The 20,383-nt window shown below is 47.9% G+C and overlaps 1 protein-coding gene across 3 annotated transcripts in view; it reads left to right on the plus strand.

Moving 5' to 3' along the window:
- Window positions 1-20,383, plus strand: part of IGSF21 (immunoglobin superfamily member 21) — a 275,822-nt gene that overhangs the window by 211,145 nt on the left and 44,294 nt on the right. For all 3 annotated transcript variants that reach the window (XM_032759092.2, XM_058443781.1, XM_032759093.2), the window contains one exon: window positions 11,143-11,261. In XM_032759092.2, the coding sequence (XP_032614983.1) occupies window positions 11,143-11,261 (119 nt within the window). The remainder of the gene's footprint in view (window positions 1-11,142; window positions 11,262-20,383) is intronic.

Below are 20,383 nucleotides of genomic sequence, written 5' to 3' on the forward strand. Positions count from 1 at the left end.
AGGGAGCTGGGGGCAGGGCAGAAAGGGCATTGGCTGGAGTATTCTGGAACTTCTCCCCTCTGTGCCTACTTTCTTTGGTACCCCTCCTAGCCAGCCCTGCATTCCAATGGATGCCACAGATATTTAGTACCCAATGAGCAACTGTATGACAGAAACCATTTTCAGGTTGGGGGCGGGGGGGCGAAAATCATACTAATGGCTTTTTAAAGGCCCTGAAGAAAAAGAGTTCAGGCAGCCTTGGAAAGGGCGAAAACACACAAGCAGGAAGGTCATAAAATTCCCAGTGTCGAGAGGCTCAGCTCTTAGGCAGTGGGGCTTTTCCGGAGGCTCCAGGCCCCCTGCCCAGCGCTGCCCCATCCCTGTCTCTCCCCCCCGGTCCCACTCCCCCGTCCCACTCCCAGGCTATACAACCTGGGAGGCCTCCCATCTGTGCTGAGTGTTCTCAGGGAAGCCCACCACATTGAGAATGGCCAGGCTCCTGACTGGCTCCCCAGCCAGAGGAATGGCTGGAAGGTGGCAGGAGATCCCAGGCAGTGGGCTCCCAGCCCCATGGAATGATTCTGCCATGTCTTTTCCCTATTTGGCTGGGGGAGAAGTTGGACCCAAATTCTCCTGCGTTGTGTGGTGAAAAGAGCACCATGTATTTCTGGTTCATTGAGATACCTTGACTCATTGAGACTTCTGGCTCACAGCAGCCACAGCTGTCGATCATTGTACACACCTACTCCACATCCGCCTCTGGATGGATGCATAGGCTTTGTAACAAGATTGCTGGATCGCCAAGCCTCCAACCGCCTGCAGGGGGCGGTCATGAGCCCCCATTTCCTAGAACCTTTGACGGATCACCTGGTTCAGGTGGCCCGGCCTCTCCTTCCCAGATCTGCTGCTGATTGCTGCCTGGCCTTGCATAAGTCACCTCTCTGTCTTTAGTTTTCTTGACTGGACAAACCAGGACTAGCTGATCACCCTGGCTAAGACCAGACTCTTCTGGGAGAGCTATTAAAGGAACGGAGCTTCTCTATGTACAATCTATGCTCACAAGACAGGTCCCTTAGCTCAAGGGAGGGTCTCCTGTGTCCCCCTGCTTTTCTGCTTGGTGATGTCCAGTGGCCCCACATCTCCCGGAGGAAGTGTGTCCCTACTGTGTCCCTGGAAAGGGACTGATGGAGGAGAAAACCCAGGGCTTGGCCAAAAGGAGGGGAGGCGGTCATTTCTGGATTTCGGGTTATTCCGTCTTCGGTATCCTTGGAGCTGAAACTTCGCCTTCACAGGCAGGTCCCCAGGAATATATTGACACCGTTGTTAAGGTGTCCTTCGTCAAGTTCACACCAGGGAGGATGAGACAACTTGCTCTTGAGCTAGGTCTGGAGTCTGGGTCCCACTTTCTGGGCTGAGCTCGAGTGTAGACCCACCTCCACCAGACAGGGAAAGACAAAGCGTGCATCGCCATCTCTTTCAGAAGCTGGAGGACAGGAAGCAGGTACAGAGCAGGGGCTGGGAGAGCAGAGCGAGGCTCAGCATTCGGTTAGTGCAGGGGCCATGTATGTGTGTGGACAGCTTTCTGGCAGCCCCTGGTGTTTGAAAGAACCCCTGTCCTCAAGGAATGTCCATTCAACGATATTCATTAGGCAGCTGCTATGTGTCAAAAACATCCAAGCACTAGGCTCTGGTATTTGGGGTTTGGTGAAGCCAATGGAAGGAGACCACCCAGTGTGTCTGCGGTGGGGCAGGGCAAGGGTAAACAGATGGATGGACTGAGGGGGAGGGAGAAGGACTGAGGCCCTGAGTCTTTGAGCGGGCTTCTCTGACCAGCAGCAGCAGTACCTGGGGGCTGGTTAGAAATTCTCAGGGCCCCGGAACGATTCTGCCATGCCTCTTTCCTATGTGGCTGAGGGAAAAATTAGACCGCAACTCCCCAGCATTGTTTGGTGAAAAGAACATCAGCTATTTTTGATTCATTGAGACTCCAACTGTAGGCTCACCAGAATCTGCATGGGAACCAAATCCTCAGGGGATTCTTGTACACCCCAGAACCCCCCTGGGGACTCCTGTAGGGGACCCCACCCCACCACAAGGTCTAGGGAGGCCCTTTCCTGCCTGTCTCCATCTGTTTTCCCAGGTCTGCCAGGTACCACAAATGCTACCCCCAGTAGCTAATCTATTCCCCAGTCCTGGGAGGTTTGTGCTCTCACCCAGGGACTGTGAAGGAAAAGCAAGACGCCGTGAGGGCAGCCGGGGATAGGCAGCAGCCAGGGCTGGCTGAGCAGGTGCACACCTGGGCCACTAGGCCAAGCTAACTGACCTGAGTCGCCCACAGCTCCCAGCCAGCTCTGCAAATTACACAGGTGTGAGGAGGTGGGGGGGAAGGGCAGAGACCTCTTCCTCGCCCATGTCCCCCCCTTTTTTTTTTCCAGGGAGTAGCAAACCTTTTCCATGTGTCTTATTAGCAAACATCCCTCTAGTACCCAGAGCGGCCAGACACTTTATTGCCAGTTTTATTAGCTCTGCCTCATGGCTCTGTCCAGGTGGAGCAAGCATTCTGCAAATGTTGCCCCTGTATCACAGGGCATGACCCTGAACTTGGAGAATGAGCAAGTGTTGAAGGGAGTGAGAAACAAGGCCCAGGCCTCAGGGAAGAAGCAGCCCATGAGGGATGCGTGGCAGGAGCAGAAACAGTAAAACTTCATTACTTCACACTTGGGATCTTTCCAGCAGGAATGAGGGAGGGCAGAGCCCAGGCAGGCACTTGGCTCATAAGATTGCAGGGGGTGTGTTTAACCTACTTGCAGAAACAACTCTGTCCCCAGCCCTTTAGAAGCCTGGTTTCCATGCAAACAATGGTTATACAAATGAAAAGCCTCTCTCATCTCTTCATTAAAGCACAGCCTCAAAGGACCCATCACTACCTGAATCTTCTCTGTTAGCCCAGAATGAGATACTGTGTATATAAATGAAGACGTTTGAATTACAAAATGCTTTTTAAATCGGGTAGATTATGAAAGTTTGGTCCTGAAGAGTCTTCTCCTTCAGTTGCTGAATTTTGGCAAGGATGCAAAACCACATACCACATTCCTCCCTCCATCTGTCCCACCCTTCCTCCTTTCTGGGTCTGGGCCACATCTGAGTTTGCTGTCAGACTGAATTTGGGCTTGCTCCTCTAGTCGATGGAAGCTGCAGGAAGGGTTTATGTTGGGAAAGGACAGGCCAGATCTTCGCTCTCATAAGGTCACTCTGACAGCAGGGTGGGGGCCTCAGGCAGGGAGACGGTGGCAAGAATGAAGACAAAAATAGAGAGGCTCTGGGCCAAGCCAGACAGTGGGGTGGAGGCGAGGAAACATCGATGAGCCACCTGTGCCACAACATCCTCTAATCTGGGAGAAGATTAAAAGAAAAGAGGGTCGGGGCACCCAGGCAAATGTCATGCACCCTTTTCTCATAGAGAAATCCCATAGCTCCCCATTCTTCCTCTCCAAGCCTTTTGATCCACGTTGCACACACAATTCCAACAGGACTTGTTATTTGAAGCTCACTGCAAATTGACAGCAATACTTAAAAAGTAGGAATAGGTTGGCAGGGAGGGGCACGAGGGGCAGCATGGAGTGAGCTGCTTCTAGAAGAAGGCACTGAGCAGTGTGGGCAAAAAGACAAAAACTCATGAAAAACCAAGAAGCCATCATGCAGTCACTTTAGAAGACATTTGGGCAGTGTCTTATAAAGTTAAATATAGGACCAGCTGTGCCACGTCCTCATTTGCACACACAGCACCTCTCCCTGGGCTAACAGAGATGATCCAGGGAGCTGCCAGGCCTTTGAGACTCTGTTTTAATGAAGACAGGGCCATCCAGGTGTCCATCAACAGAAGGATGGGTAAGTAAATGGTGTGTAGCCACGAAATGCAATGCTGTTCAGTGGGGAAAGGGAAGCAACAATTGGTAAAGGCAACAACATGAATGAATCTCAAAATAATGACGAGGAGTGGAAGAAACCAAGCAAAACATAGTACACACTTTGTGATTCCATTTATATAAAATCCTAGGAATCATGATTTATAGTGACAGAAAGAGGATCAATGGCTGCCTGAGGATGAGGGGCATAGATTATAAAAGGGCACAATGAGCCTTTTGGGAGAGATGAGTATGTTCATTATCTTGATTGTGGCAATGGTTTCAATACATCGAAACTTATCAAATATGGAAATGCTGAGTAGGTACAATTTATTGTTTGTCAATTATATCCCTAATAAAGCAATTAATAAAATTGAAACAAACAAAGGCAAGGATCCCAGGAGACATTTAGCATCAGGATAAACTCACCTAACACATTGCAAAACCCCTAAGACTCGACAGGATGACATTGATGTTTGTTTTAATGACCTTGATCCTGGGACAGGTTAATTAACGTCCAGCCTCCTCCCTCTAAGAAGGAGACAGATGTAGACAGGAGGCAGATTCCAGAGAAAAGGTGTCTTTATAGTGTGGTCATTTAAACGTACAGATGTTCCTGGACTTATGATGGGATTACGTCCCAATAAGTCCATCATAAGTTCAAAATATCTTAGGTCGAAAATGCACTTAGAACATCTGATCTACAGAACATCATGGCTTAGCACCTAACCTAGCTTAAATGTGCTGAAAACACTTTCATTAGCCTACACTTGGGCAAAATAATCCAACACAAAGTCCATTTTATAATAAAGAGTTGAGTATCTCATGGAATGTATTAAATACCATACTGAAATTGAACAATGGAATGGCTGTATGGCTACTCAAAGTCTGGTTTCTACTGAGCGCGTATGGCTTTCACGCTGTCGTAAAGTCGAAAAATTGTAAGTTGGACCATTGTGAGTCGGGGACCTTCTGTATCGTTTCGTCTGTCTTGTTCCCTGATATATACTCAACACCACAAGCGGTGCGTGGTACATGGTGGGTGCTTAACAATTTGTTTTAAAATTTTCATCAATTAACAGTGTAAGGAGAAGAATATGACAAGCACTCCCAGCATGCCAGGCCCTGTTGTAAGTGCACTGGTACGTGTTCATTCATTCAGGCTTCAGTTCTCAGCAAAAGTCAAATATTGGATCACTTGGTTCTTCAGCAGCACAGGAAAAGCAAATCAAACTCATTTCCTGTGTCCTCACAGCTCCACCCTCCCCTCCAGTGTCTCCATTCTATGAAAATCTAGGATTCTTCCCAGTGGAAAGGCAAAACCAGGAAAGGGAAGCTAAGCAGAGGCTGTAAACTTGTGTGGGGCGTGGAGAATGTGCACAGGACTTGCTCAGCAAACCTCAGTCATCAGAATTAAGGGGCCCGCCAGAAGCTTGGAGCACGAAATTTAGGAAAATAAAAGGCCATCCTGTTTCTCCCAGCAGGGAGGAAACATATGGCTCTCATTACCTAGAGAGGTGGCAAGCCTCAGAATGGAAACACGCTCAAGAGTGATGGAGGCAAATTCAGAGACCAGAGAGCTCAAATCAATTTGCTGATAAAGGAAGATCTGGGGGCAGTGGGGGAGAGCATTCATGGGCTCCAGCCTCCATCTGGCTTGAATTCAAATCATGCCACCTACTCTGTGTAGCAAAGATTCAGTTAGAGAGGGTAAAATGCTCAGTGCAGTGCCTCCTACTGTAAATCTTTATACATATTGGCACCTCCCCAGATGCTGTAATCCCACGAGGCAGGTGTCATAGCACCCATGTATCAGATGGAGAAACGAGCTCAAAGAAGCCAAAGGACCTCATCCAACATCACATGCTAGTCAGGTGCAGAGCCAAGACTCGAGCCTTGACTCCCGGTGCCGGCTGTTTCCACTATCCTCATTCACACAGGTGATACTCCTTGAGCAGCTACCAAGTGACTGGGCTTCTCTCTTTGCCTGGGAGGGAAAAGAAACAACTTATACTGCAGCATGACATGGACAGGTATGTGCTCCCAGAGACAGATGCAGCCCTGGAGAGGTGGAGATGAATTATGTCTTTGGAGGGCTGGGCAGTCAGGGTAGCCTGCCTGGTGGAGGTGGCATCTGAATGTAGAGCCTATAGAGCTTAACATTATAGGCAAAAACATGGAGGCAGGGACCAAAACCTCCAGCATCCCTGTACCCACTCCCAATCCAAGCCTCAGCTTAGGGCATGGCATACTTCTGTTGAATGTGGATAGGCCACAGCCCTGGCCCCAGATTCAGCAGAAGCTGCAGTGCCCAGCGCTTGCATGGCCTTACCTAGTGAAGGCATGCAGGTCAGGGGGCATGCAGCATCCGCTCTTGCTGTGCCTGGCTTTTCAAAAACACAGTTACTCGCCCTTCAGAAACGCCGTCGGTGTTGGTAAACTCCAGCCGCTAAACTGCATTACACTGATCTCTCCAGAAACCTTTGCAGTTATTAATAGTTTATTGATCGCAGCCCATTGCTGATGAGAGCAGGCCTCCTCACCCTCACCCCCCTCGGGTCCCTGCTCTCTGTGGAAAGCCTTCTATTCATCATGCAGATCAATGCCACTCAATTCTGGGGAAAGGGAGTCTCTGGGCCACTTAATCCACTTTAGAAAGAAAACAGAAAAGACAAAATTTTAGATGAGGTGCTGAGAAGAGGTGGATTGGTCGAAATCAAAGCTGTGACCTGGCAGCTGTTGGGTCTGCCAATGAGAACTAGAATCTGCCTTGGCTGGAAGTGGGGGGATCCTGGCTATGTCAGATGGTCACAGGGGAAACCAGGTGAGGGGTATACAGCGATCTCTGTTTTATTTGCAAATCTTCTGTGATTCTAAACTTATCCAAAATACAAATTTTATTTTTTTAGAAAATAACTTGGCTCATGGGAGGAATAGAAAGAATGCCACTGTAGCTGGAGGAAGGGGCAGGGGCGAGAGAGAAGGGAAGGTGGAAGACATGGCTGGAGGAAGGGGCAGGGGCGTGGGATAAGGGAAGGTGGAAGACATGGCTAGAGATGTAGAAGGAACAAAGTTTGCTGGGCCCTGTTGGCCAAGATGACGATTCTTATCTCTCTGTTTGCCCTTTTTTATTGATAGACTTTATTTTTTAGAGCAGCTTTAGGTTCACAGCAAAACTGAGCAGAAAGTACAGAAAGTTCCCACCTGCCCCTGTCCCACACATGTACAACCTCTGCCACCATTGACTTCCTACACTTCAGTGACACATTTGTTACCATCAATTAACCTACATGGATACATCGTTATCGCCCGAAATCCATAGTTCACATTAGGGTTCAATTTTGCTGTTCTGCATTTAATAGGTTTTGGCACATGTTACTACCTTTTAAAATATTTTTATCAAATTGATATTGCTGTCTCATATTTTAAAATTTACAGTTTTATTTCTATTTGGGATATTTTTATATTCTCCATTTTATTTTATTTTATTTCCATAGGTTATTGGGGAACAGGTGGTGTTTGGTTACATAAGTTCTTTAGTGGTGATTCGTGAGATTTGGGTGCGCCCATCACCTGAGCAGTATGCCCTATCCCAATTTGTAGTCTTTTATCTCTCACCCCCTCCCACCTTTTCCCCCAAATTCCCAAAGTTTATTGTATCATTCTTATGCCTTTCCATCCTCCTAGCTTAGCTCCCACTTATGAGTGAGAACACACAATGTTTGGTTTTCCATTCTTGAGTTACTTCCCTTAGAACAGGGGTCTCCAATTCCATCCAGGTTGCTGTGAATGCCATTATTTTGTTCCTTTTTATGGCTGAATAGTATTCCACGGTATAGATATATACCACAGTTTTTTTAATCCACTCATTGATTAATGGACATTTGAGCTGATTCCATATTTTTGCAATTGCAAATTGTGCTGCTATAAACATGTGTGTGCAAGTATGTTTTTCGTATAGTGTCTTTGTCATAAAAGCAGAGAGAGCCTTTGATGGGACTTAGGTAGAGGAGTACCATTCATCTCATTTACGTTTGAAAAGATCTGGATTCTACCTGGAGAATGGATCAGGAGGGAGATTACCAGGGACAGAAAGCCCAGTAAACCTCTGCCTCCATATTCCAGGTGAGAAGAGATGCTGACTGTGGAGACAGAGGGAAGTGGATGGTTCAGGATCTATTAGGATTAGAACACCCAAGACTTGGTCACTGTCTGTATTTGGAGGGTGTGGAAATGGGAGATGCCAAGGAGGGTGCCCGAGAGTGTGCCTTGGGCTAATGGTGGAGGATGGGTCTGGACATTCCAGGAACTAGGGAACCTGGGCTTGCTCCTTCAGTCGATGGTAGAAGGAGCATCTGGGGCTGCACACATAGTCCTCAGTGAGAAGCTGCCTTTTTCATACAGCAGCAATCCAGGTGTACCCCGAGCTGTCTTCTATACCACCTGTGAGGTGTCATAAGCATATTGCTTATGTTACTATCATCTGAGCACGTCATCAGGGTAGCAGTTGCCTAAACATGACACCTGTGTCACTATCCTATAAACACATCTTCTACAGCCATCACCTAGGTGGCGGTTACCTGCACGTATCTGCCTGGGTGTCAACCATGTTATTATTATCTTATTACCTCACCTGGAGAGCTGCCAGCTACACATGTCTCCCAAGCCTGTTTCTTTACAGAGCTGTCACCTGAACCTGCCACCTGCACTCCTGTCACCTACAAAAGTCATTTAAGCAGGTTGTCTCTATAACCAACACCTATGAGTGTCACCAAGTGCAAATTCTGCTCCTACTGTTTGTAAGTCATGGGGCCTTGGGTAAGTCATGCCATCTCTCTCTGAGTCTCCTTTTTTTTTTTAATCTAAAATATGTCACTCCAGGTGACTGTCACTCAGTAATGGTGCCCGGTAGAGAGGCTATTTTTTCAGTCTAGCTGAGTTACAAACAAAGAAAATCATTCCCAGAGGGGAGACTGGTCCCATGCTGTTCCCATGTCACTGTGCTCTTTCTTCTGAGATGAGGGAGTGGAGGGGGACGGTGTCTTCTCAACAAAGTCCCCCCTGATGAAAAGCTTCCCATTCTTTAAGTCCTTCCATGACAGTCGGTAGACCAGATGTCAACCTCTGTGTGTTCTATGTAAATGAAGGTGTTTGTTTATGCTAATGTGTGCTGGGTGGTGGGAGGGATGGGCTGGCTCAGCTCAGTAAGACGACAGTGATGGAAAAAGAGGCTGGCAGCCCAGGTGTGGGGGGACAGTGAGTCACAGGGGAAAAGGAGCCAGAAGACAAAGATGGAGCAGGTAGCTAAAAGGAGAGAAGAAAAGAGCGAAGCTGAGGTTACATTGCTCTGCAGAAGCAGGTGGGAGAGCGAAGTGGGAAGTGTGTCCAGGAGGTGGAAGGGAGGATGAAGAACTGGATTGAAAGAACCTCCCTTTTCAGGGGTGGCAGATGGGTCACACGCCCAAGAGCCTGAGCGCCAACCAACAGCTGCTCTTTCCTGTCCCGAGTGGAGTCCTTGTCAGGCAGGTTAGTGGGGTAGGTCCATGGGTATGGATCCCTTCCCATAGTTTTCTGCTATGACTTGAGAACTTCTAAGACTTAAACAGAACCCCAGTCCCTCTAAGTTGTAGCCAGAATAGGCTGGAACTCGCGTGAAGACAGACATATTTCCCTAATGCAGCAATGACATAGCCTCTGCAACTCCAGGCCAAGGCTCCTTCCCATCCAAGTGTCCAGATTCCACTTGCCAGGAATTCCCTCTCCCCACAGAGCTTCACAGGACCCAGGAACAACACAGAATGGCCCCTCTGTCCATTTGGGTGCAACGGTCCTGCTTACAGAAGTCCTGCAGTGACATCATTGCATTTAATCTTCACTGCAGACACAGGAAGTAGCACTGTTTAGGAAAGAAAGTAGCACTGTTTAGGAAAGAAAATGGAGTCTCCAGGAGAGATGGACTGACTTACCCAAGGTCCCCTGATTTACAAACAGTAGGAGCAGAATTGGAACCTGGTTCTCTTTGACTCCATGTCAAGGCTCTTTTCAATATAAAGGGAGGAAAGAGCCTCCCTGCTTGCATTTTCCATGGGGAGACAGAACAACATACCAACTCATTTTCACGTGGTCTGACCCTGTAGATGCTATAGAAAGATCTAGAACATGAGCCATCCAACTACAGCTTGCAGGCCAAATCTAGCCCATCGCCTATTTTTTCACAACTTGTGAACTGAGAATGCTTTTTCTACTTTGAAATGGTTGGAGAAATAAAACAGAAGAAGGATATTGTATGGCAAATGAAAATTATATGAAATTCAAATTTAAATGATCATAAGTAAAGTTTTATTGGAGCACATTTGCACCAATTTGTTTATGCACCGATTGTAGCTGCTTTTGTGCTGCAAGGATAGGATTGAACTGCAATTGTAAAGGGCAAGAAAGCCTAAAATATTTACTCTCTGGACTTTCAGGATAAAAGTCTGAAAGCAGGTTTGAGGGAGTCTCTCCCATCCTCAGGGATCACCTCCTCTGAGACACCCTCCCGACCACCTCAGAGGTGGAAGTGGCTGCTCCCCAATCTGAGCTCAGATAAGCTCACGCTTTTCCATGTGAGCGTGGAACCCAGATCAGCTTCTCTACCTCCTTGTCCACTGGGATGGGGGCTCCTTGGGGACCTGAATTTTATTGTCTTTCTCTTCCGTGATCTCAGGACTGGGAATGAAGTGGCAGCATGGGGGTGTGGAGAGAGAAACTCAAATTTCCATACTGGTTCTTATTAGCAATTGAGTTCTGTCCCGAGCCTCAGTTTCCTTGTTTATGAAATGGGAATATGGACCCTATGTGGAGGCCGTCATGAGGAAAGAGGGAGCCGATGCCTCCAGTGACAGTTTTGGGCCCATACTGCATGCAGTGACACACTAAATGCCCACACCTCTTCACCTATGCCATCCTCACGGCTCCCTGGAAGTGGGCACCATCCCAGGCTCATGGAAGCTGACAGGCTAAATAACTGCTCCAGGACCCACTGAGCACAAATTGGGCTCTGGCTGAACACAGTCCACACCTTCACTATCTGAGATGCCAAGCACAGTGTCTGCATACGGTCAGTGTTCCATAAATGCTCCCCTCCTCCCAGCCCAGCACGCAGGCATGTGTTTGTTAGTGGAGGCTGCACCTGTGGGCATCATGATGAGTTTCCTTGAGCGCTGCCTCACCCAGCCCCACGATGATGGGCCCTCACCCTGTCTTCTGCCTTCCCCAGGCTGCCCGAGGTCCGGATCTCAGACAATGGTCCCTATGAGTGCCATGTGGGCATCTACGACCGCGCCACCAGGGAGAAGGTGGTCCTGGCATCGGGCAACATCTTCCTCAATGTCATGGGTGAGTGCAGGGCCACTGGCCCCTGGCATCGCAGTGAGGATGACGAGTGTGTTTGAGTGTGTGAGTGTGTGAATGTGTGCACACAGGCACACGTGCGTGCACAGAGCGGCCATCCTAGGGACCATCCAACAGAAGTTCTGTTGTGCTGGTGTCTTCCCTTTCCTGCCCTTGTCGTGGAGGGGCAACCAGACCAGGCTGAGCCAAGGTGTGACCTGTGAAGTCTTGCCCCCCATGGGCCTCCCCTCAGGAGGTCCCCTTCTCCCAGCACAGGTACCCCAACAGGACCCTCCCCAGGGAGTGAAGGATAGCACCTCAGCCGAGACGCACACCTGCTGCAGAGGGAACCATTCTGCCCCTCAGCCAAAAGATCCCCCTGCACCTCCTGAGGCCTTAATGGAGATGGCATAGGATCTGGAGATGAATTAGAAAGTGCAAGTGCTCAGGGCTGGGATTCAGAGCTCTTGGGTTCTCACCCTCTCCCCATGCCTCCATTTATGCACCTGTAAAATGGAGGTAATAATACTGGTGTCTATCTCTGGCTGGCTGGGTCCTTAGGTAAGTCTATCCCCATCCCAGACTCAGTTTCCCCATGAGTAAAACAAGAATGCTGCTCTGCACATTCTCAGAAGCCCCCACTGGCTCTAATTTACTGTCAGATACACACCTTTGGATTCTGGCTCTATTGCAAGGATGCTGGGGACTTAGCCTTGACTCCAGACTCTGTGTTCTCCGGTTTTCTTATCCAGTAATATTTGTCAGGGAAACAAAGCTTGCAGTACACAGGCAATCAATGAAAGCATAAAGGCCTCGCTGAAAGCCGCTGCTTCTGGGGAAATTGAAAACCTCCAAAGGCCAGACCTCCAGGGGGACATCGATTCCTGCAGCACAGCCCGTGGTAGTTCTGGCTTTCCAATGGAGCCACGATGCAGGAGGTGGCATTGCTAGGAAAAGCCCCTCTCTCGCAGTTACTCACGCACCACTCAGCTCCTCTGATAGAGAAGCTAGCAGCGTTTGGGTGCCTGGCCCTGGGTTGGCCACACCAGGGAACCTAGGAGGGACAGTACTCAGTTTGCACCATCAAGGAACTCCCAGTCTGATGAGAGATGTGTACTTAATCAATCATTTATGCATCACAATGTATTGAGCACCTACCTATGAGGTGGCAGGGAATGGACCCAAAATTTTTATAGGACAAATGCTTATCTGTAGAGATTTTGCAGGAGACAAGCATAAAACACATGCATAGATGAATCAAAAACAGCCTGCAACATGCTAGAAGGAAATAAAGCAGAGTAAAGGGATAAAGAGTGACTGCAGGTGGGTGGCTGCTACCACAGGGTGGGGACTCAGGGAAGGCCCCTCTGCAGCTATTGAGCTGAGTGCTTTACACGTGTTATGTCATTATGCCTCACAACCAACCCGAGAATACATACTAGCATTAACTCCATTTTGCAGATGCAGAAATGGATCACAGAGAAAGCAAGCAACTTGCCTAAAGTCACACAGCCAAGATCACAAAATCCTCCTATGTTATCAGGCAGCTCAGTGTTGGGCCGGGACTCAGGCATCTTGACTCCAGGGCCAGCTCTGTCACATTGCTGGAGGCAGTGAAGACACTGCACTAAGGCCTCAATCTAAGGTGCCTTCAAGCAAGGCCAGAGTCCTCAAAAACCATCCCTCCATGAGGCCCACACTTCCCATTACTTTGCCAAAGAACCCTGAGCAGGTTATTCTCCTTCTGTGGCCTCAATTTCCCCCATCTGTACTGTATTAGTCCATTTTCACGTTGCTGATAAAGACATACCCAAGACTGGGCAATTTGCAAAAGAAAGAGGTTTAATGGACTCACAGTTCCACATGGCTGGGGAGGCCTCACCATCATGGTGGAAGGTGAAAGGCACATCTCACATGGTGGCAGACAAGAGAAGAGAAGTTGTGCAGGGAAACTCCCCTTTATAAAACCATCAGATCTTGTGAGACTTATTCACTATCATGAGAAATAGCACAGGGAAGACCGACCCCTATGATTCAGTTTTCTCCCACTGGGTCCCTCCTACAACACATGAGAATTGTGGGAGCTACAATATAAGATGAGATTTGAGTTGGGACACAGCCAAACCATATCATGTATCATCAGAGGGTTGACCAGATAATCCTACACTCCCTCCCAGCTCTGACACTTGTGAGTCCCTTACTCCATCCACTAGGTGAGGAAACTGAGGTACAGAACGATTTCGTGGGACTCACTCAGGTTGCACAACTGGCCTGATGGTCTCTGCTGAGCAAGGGAGTGTGCTCGTGTGGGCCTCAATTTCCCCATCTGTAAAATAGGGATAAGGATGCTTCCCTCCCAGGGTGGCTGTGAGGCTTAAAGTAGATAAAGTTTGCAGAACACCTACCCCGTCAAGAATATCATTGAAGAGCTCAGTTACTTGGACGCTGTTGTTTTTATTATCACTGTTTCTGGTGTGCCTACTCCTGGGCACAGCTGTGGCTGCCTCCCTCTTGCCCCTGGTTTTGGCCCCAGCAAAGAGAAGCCCCCCATTCACAGCTCCAAAGAGCCCTGCACTAGTCTGAGGAATGACTGCTCTAGGAACACAGCTTCATGCACCGCAGCTGCCTGGAAGCCAGGGAGTGTCTCTGGGAGTGGCAGGGACAGGGGTCTCTCCTTATTCACCTTCTCTGGGCTTCTTCCCCAAAGGTCTGTGAGTCCTGGCACCATGCACCTATGGAAGGAGCCAGGATATATCCCAACTGTCATAATGACAGCAATGCCCCACACTTGCCCGATCTGAGCAATTTCAGAGGGGCTTTCACATGGAGGACATCACCCAATCCTCACTGCAGATCGGAGCGTGGGGGATTACTATTATCCCTAACTCACAGATGAAGAGACTGAGACCCAGGGAAGGGAAGAAATTTGCTCCAGGCCTTATAGGGTGGGGGTTATCTCTATGCCAGAGCAGCGTGGCTTCTGTAGCTCACCAAGGTCCTGAATGGTGAAGGGAGGGCCCGGGGAGGCGGCGTGGCTGAGTGTTTCTCATACAGCATCTCCTGTAACCCATCGACCACATGGGCCTGGGAGGCAGGCGCCACAGTGAGCCCATTGCACAGACCTGGCTCAGAGGGGCATGGGACTTGGCCGAGGTTGGAGGGTTAAGTGAGATAATCTATAGAACAGAACGTTCTGGGCCTGAGGCTTGGCACATTCTGGATGATCAATAAATAGTATCTCTTATGACAAATAGTAGGGTCAGTTACAAACCAGGCACAATTAGACCAATCTCTGTGAAGGTCTCCTTCAAGTGTTTCAGGGCAGCTTTCAAAAATTAAAACTGACTCATTGCTTCAGCTCATCTGTGGCATTGTGTTCACACACAAAGACCCTCCCTTCAAGGGAGCGGAGGTCACTGAACGCTGGGTTCTCTTTTGTGCCACATGGGACCCTAAGGGCTGCTGCAGCCAAACTGGGGCAAGACAGACCCTCCCCAATTTGGAGGTCAATGGGAAGCTCCCAGAACAGTGGGGAGAAGGAGAGCTGAGGAGCTGGGGACGGCCCAGGGCCCACCTGCCTCAAAGCACAGAGCAGTTCCGCCAGAAAGCCCAGCACCCCGGTGTGCCATCCACACGTCCACATCCAGCACATTCTAACACGGCCATTTCCAGAGGCCTCCGGGTGAAGATGAAAACGCCAGTGCAGCTGTAATTTCACGCCTATAACATCCCACTATGTGGTAGGGAAAGACATTCGGGAGCCCCGTGGGTGACACCAAGGGTGTATGCTGCACACAGTCATTAAAATGTTTTTATCTGAGCTGCAGATAAATTGTAAGCCAATTTGAAAGTTGTGTGCTGGGCCCCAGGAACGCATTATACACAGTCATGGAAGGATTTTGAAGGTTCATCTGGGGGTGCAGGTTAGGGGGGAGGGAGTGTGTTAAGGGTGCGCTGTTACAATCAATTAAATGTTGTGAGAGCCGGGCACCCCACCCCCATCCTCACCGAAGTTAAAAGACTCTGCACTTTTGGCTCCTCTGGAATGCCAAGGGGCAGGGTTTCTCTGCCACTGAGTGGGGCCCTTTCAACCCAAAGCTGAAAAGCAAGGCCACCCTCTGCATGCCAGCATTGAGCTCAGTGTTCAACCTACAGTTAATCCCTCACAAAAGCCCTTGGATGTGGGCCTGGTCATCCCCATTTTACGGATGATGGAGCAGAGGCTCTGAGAGTTTAAGGGGCACATCCATGTGAGTGACAGAGCAGGGTGGGTAGGAGCAGGGCGTCCCACCTGGTCTGCCTGAGCCCAGAGCAGGTACTTATACAGCGGCCTTAACTCCCAAAGGAAATTTCCCTCCCCTTGACCCAAAAGCCATGAGTCACACAAACCTCAAACAAGCACTGGAGTGGGGACAGAGTGCAGAGAGTGGGGACTTCCTTGAGACAAAACCTAACTAGGTTGCTCAAAAACTCCGATGGTCCTAGCATGGCGGCTCACATCTGTAATCCCAGTACTTCGGGAGGCTGAGGTGGGTGGATCTCTTGAGCCCAGGAGTTCTAGCCCAGCCTGGGCAACATGGCGAAATCCCGTTTCTACAAAACATTAACTGGGCTGTGGTGGTACGTGCCTGTAGTCCCAGCTACTCAGGAGGCTGAGGTAGGAGGATTACTTGAGCCTGGGAGGTAAAGGCTGCAGTGAGCTGAGATCACGCCACTGCATTCTAGCCTGGGCAACACTGAGACCCTGTCTCCAGAAATGAAACAAAACCAAACCAATAAAACCAAACAACAACAACGAATTCCGATGGATGGCTGGGGCTGTTTGCCTTTAGGGACATGTAGGAGTCTGGGAGGAACACAGAATGTCTGTGCCCTTGCCTCCATTCCTGTCCCCATCCCCATTTTTTGTTCTCTCATCCACTACTATCCAGCACCTCCCCCACTTCTCAAACCCTCTGAAAGGAGCACTGAACTTGGAGTCCAGCAGACCTGGGCCCAAACCCCAATTAGTGTCTACTTTTGACATGGACAGTCTAGTATTGAGTTTCCTTTCTGGTAAAAGAGCATATCAGAATGTCTTTTTTTGTTCAAATATATTATAAGGTGACTTGGATGCCCACGTACATGGGCATTCTAATTTGCATTTATTCATTTGTATGTTCATTCATTTAACATATATTTATTGAGCACCTAGTACATTGCAGGCACTGTTGTGTACACTGGAGTTTGCAACGAACAAGGAGGACAAAAAAAAAAAACAAACAAAAAACTGGTCCTCACAGACCGTGCAGTAGGGGAGGCAGAAGATGAGCAAGTGAAGAGATGGGGAGACAAATGGGATGTCAGTGGGTGGTAAAGCAATGTCAGGAAAAACCCATCAGGGATGGGGCTGTTCTAGGTCAATGTGGCCTCTCTGAGAAGGTAACATTCAGAAGAGGTGAGCTATATGGACTTCATTCATTCATGCCAGTGATTCAGTGACTTACTGAGCATTCCCCAGGTGCCAAGCACAATTCTAGGTGCTGTGGATACACTGACAATAAGACAAGGTCCTTGCTCCCTGGACTCACATTCTCTAAGGGAAATAGCTTCATGGTACAGAGGAGGAAACTAGTTTCTGGGGCTGCCCATAGCAAATTACTGCAAACTGGGTGGCTTAAAACCACAGCAATGTATTGTCTCACAGTGCTAGTCGAGAAGCCTGAAATCAAGGTGTCAGTAGGGCCATGCTCCCCATGCAAGGGAAAAATCCTTCCTGGTCCCTCCCCTTGCCTCTGGTGTTGCTAGCAATCCTTGGAGTTCCCTGGCTTATAGATGCATCACGTCGATCTCTGCCTCTCTCATCATATGGCCTTCTCCCTCTGGCTCTGTGTTCCTGTCCCTGTGTTCAGATTTGCTTCTGCTTCTGCTTCTGCTCCTGCTACTGCTTCTGCTTCTTCTCCTTCTCCTTCTTTCTTCTTTCCTCCTCCTTTCCCTCCTCCTCCTCCTCTTCCTCCTCCTCCTTCTCTACTTCTTCTTCTTCTTCTTCTTCTTCTTCTTCTTCTTCTTCTTCTTCTTCTTCTTCTTCTTCTTCTTCTTCTTCTTCCTTTCTTCTCCTCCTCCTCCTCCTTCCTCTCCTCCTACTCCTCCTTCCTCTCCTTCTCCTCTTCCTCCCCCTCCTTTTTCTCCTTCTTCTCCTTCTCCTTCTCCTTCTTCTTCTCCTCCTCCTCCTTCTTCTCCTCCTCCTCCTTCTCCTTCTCCTTCTCCTCCTCCCCCTCCTTCTTCTTCTTCTCTTTTTATTTTTTATTTTTTTTGTGTGTGAGACAGTCTTGCTCTGTTGCCCAGGGTGGCCTCAAATGCCTGAGTTCAAGCAATCCACTCACCTTGGCCTCCCAAAGTGCTACAGGCATGAGACACTGCACCCAGCTCAACAGATTTTCTCCTTATAAGGACATCAGTCATTGAATTAGGACTCACCCTAATCCAGTGTGACCTCATCTTACCTTTAGCACAATTGCAAGGGCCCTATTTCCAAATAAGGTTACATTTATATGGACTGTGGGTCAGAACTTCAACACATCATCTTCAGGGACATAATTCAACCCACAGCAGTAACTTAGTCAGGATGTAGCACACCAAGATTCCCTGTCTGACTCTGAAGCTGACACTCTCTGCTCCCAAACCCGTGGGTCACCCTTCGTTGCGCACTGACTAATATGCAGGCGCTGTGCTAAACTCTTCTTGTGCTAACTCACTGAACACTCACAAAAGCTCTGCAAGGTGAATACTATCACTTTCTCTTTAGCAGATGAAGAAATTGAGAGGTAATGTCACTTCCCTACATCACCCAGCCAGTGTGTGGCAGGGCAGGGGTATATAGCCATCCTGCACGTTAACCTCTCTGCTCTTCTAGAAGTTTACCAATGAGGAAGCCAAGACTCATAAAGTATTGGTACACATTAATAAAATGTTCTATCTTGGGATCACTGTCTCTCTTCTGGAAGCTTCCAAGTGAGGTTAGCAGATGAGTAGACTTTTGGAACCTGAGGCCAGAGTGGCAACAAACCACACCATATGCTTTGCAAGTCTGGAGCCAGGAAATACAGCTTCCACCCCAAAGAGCAGATGTTAATGAACTTTACATGACGTTTCTGGTTGGTTTGTCTTTTCTCAGTATGTTCTACTGATTTTTATTAAGTGTGCCTGGTGCATTTTCCTTGTGTTTTTTTGTTTGTTTGTTTGTTTGCTCTGTTTTGTTTTGTTTTGAGACAGAGTCTTGCTCTGTCCCCCAGGCTGGAGTGCAGTAGCACAATCTCAGCTCACTGCAGCCTCTGCCTCCAGGCATCAAGATATTCTCCTGCCTCAGCCTCCCAAGTAGCTGGGATTACAGACATACACCACCTAATGCCTGCCTAATTTTTCTAGTTTTAGTCGAGACGAGGTTTCTCCATGTTGGCCAGGCTGGTCTTGAACTCCTGACCTCAAGTGATCCTCCCGCCTTGGCCTCCCAAAGTGCTGGGATTACAGGCATGAGCCACCATGTCCGGCCCTTTGTTTTTTCTAAAATATGGTTTTATTGAGATACAATTCATATAACATACAATTCACTCATTTAAAGTTTACAAAACAGTGGTTTTAGCATATTCACAGAGTTGTGCCTCTACCACCACAATCAATTTCAGAACATTTTCATTGTCCTCCAAAGAAACCCTGTACCCGTCAGCAGTTATGCACCACCCCACATTGTCCCTCTTCTTCTCAGTCATAGGCAGCCACAAACACCCTTTCTGTCTCTATAGATTTGCTGGTTCTGGATATTTAATATGAATGAGATTATACAATATGTGGTCTTTTGTGGCTAGTTTCTTTTGCTTTGCATAATGTCTTCAAGGTTCATCCATATTGTAGCAGGTACCAGTACTTCTTTCCTTTTCAATGCTGAATAATGTACGGATAGATCACGTTTTGTTTATGCATTCATCAGTGGATGGAAATCTGGGTTGTTTCCACTTTTTGGCTATTATGAACAACGCTGCTATAAACATTCATACAAGTTTTTGTGTGAACATGTAGTTTCAGTTCTCTTGGGTATGTATCCTCGGAGTAGAACTGCTGAGTCAAATGATGACTCTGCATTTAAACTTCTGAGACACTTCCAGACAGTTTTCCACAGCGGCTGCACTGTGTTATATTCCCACCAGCTGCATATGAATCCCAGCTTCTCCACATCTTTGCCGACACTTGTTACTATCTGTCTTTTTAAATATAGCCATCCTAGTGGATCCTAGTGGATGTGGAGTGATATCTCTTTGTGGCTTTGATTGGCATTTCCCTCAGGGCCAATGACACTGCACATCCTTTCCTGTGCTTCTTGGCCATTTGGACATCTTCTTTGGAGAAATATCTACTCAGAGACTTTGGTCATTTTTAATGGCCTTATTTGTCTGTTTATGATTGAGTTGTAAGAGTTCTCTATCTGACCTACATGTAAGTCCCTTATCAGGTATATCATTTGCATATTTTTCTCCTATTGTGCAGATTGTCTTTTTACTTTCTTCATGGTGTCCTTTGAAGGACAAAATGTTTTAATGTCAATGAAATCCAGTTTATCTATTTTTTCTTTTGTCACTTGTGCTTTTCGTGTCTATTTAAGGACGCTTTGCCTAACTCAGTGTCACAACTTACTCCTGTATTTTTCTTCTAGGAGTTTGTATAGTTTTAGCGCTTACATTTAAGTTTATGATGCATTTCAAGTTTATTTGTTTATTAATTTTTTTATTTTTTTTTATTATACTTTAGGTTTTAGGGTACATGTGCACAATGTGCAGGTTTGTTACATATGTATCCATGTGCCATGTTGATTTCCTGCACCCATTAACTCGTCACTTAGCATTAGGTATATCTCCTAATGCTGTCCCTCCCCCCTCCCCCAACCCCACAACAGTCCCTGGAGTGTGATGTTCCCCTTCCTGTGTCCATGAGTTCTCATTGTTCAATTCCCACCTATGAGTGAGAACATGCGGTGTTTGGTTTTTTGTCCTTGCGATAGTTTACTGAGAATGATGTTTTCCAGTTTCATCCATGTCCCTACAAAGGACATGAACTCATCATTTTTTATGGCTGCATAGTATTCCATGGTGTATATGTGC

This window comes from Hylobates moloch, unplaced genomic scaffold, assembly GCF_009828535.3.
Source record: "Hylobates moloch isolate HMO894 unplaced genomic scaffold, HMol_V3 SCAFFOLD_9, whole genome shotgun sequence".
In the NCBI taxonomy this organism is placed as follows: Eukaryota; Metazoa; Chordata; class Mammalia; order Primates; family Hylobatidae; genus Hylobates; species Hylobates moloch.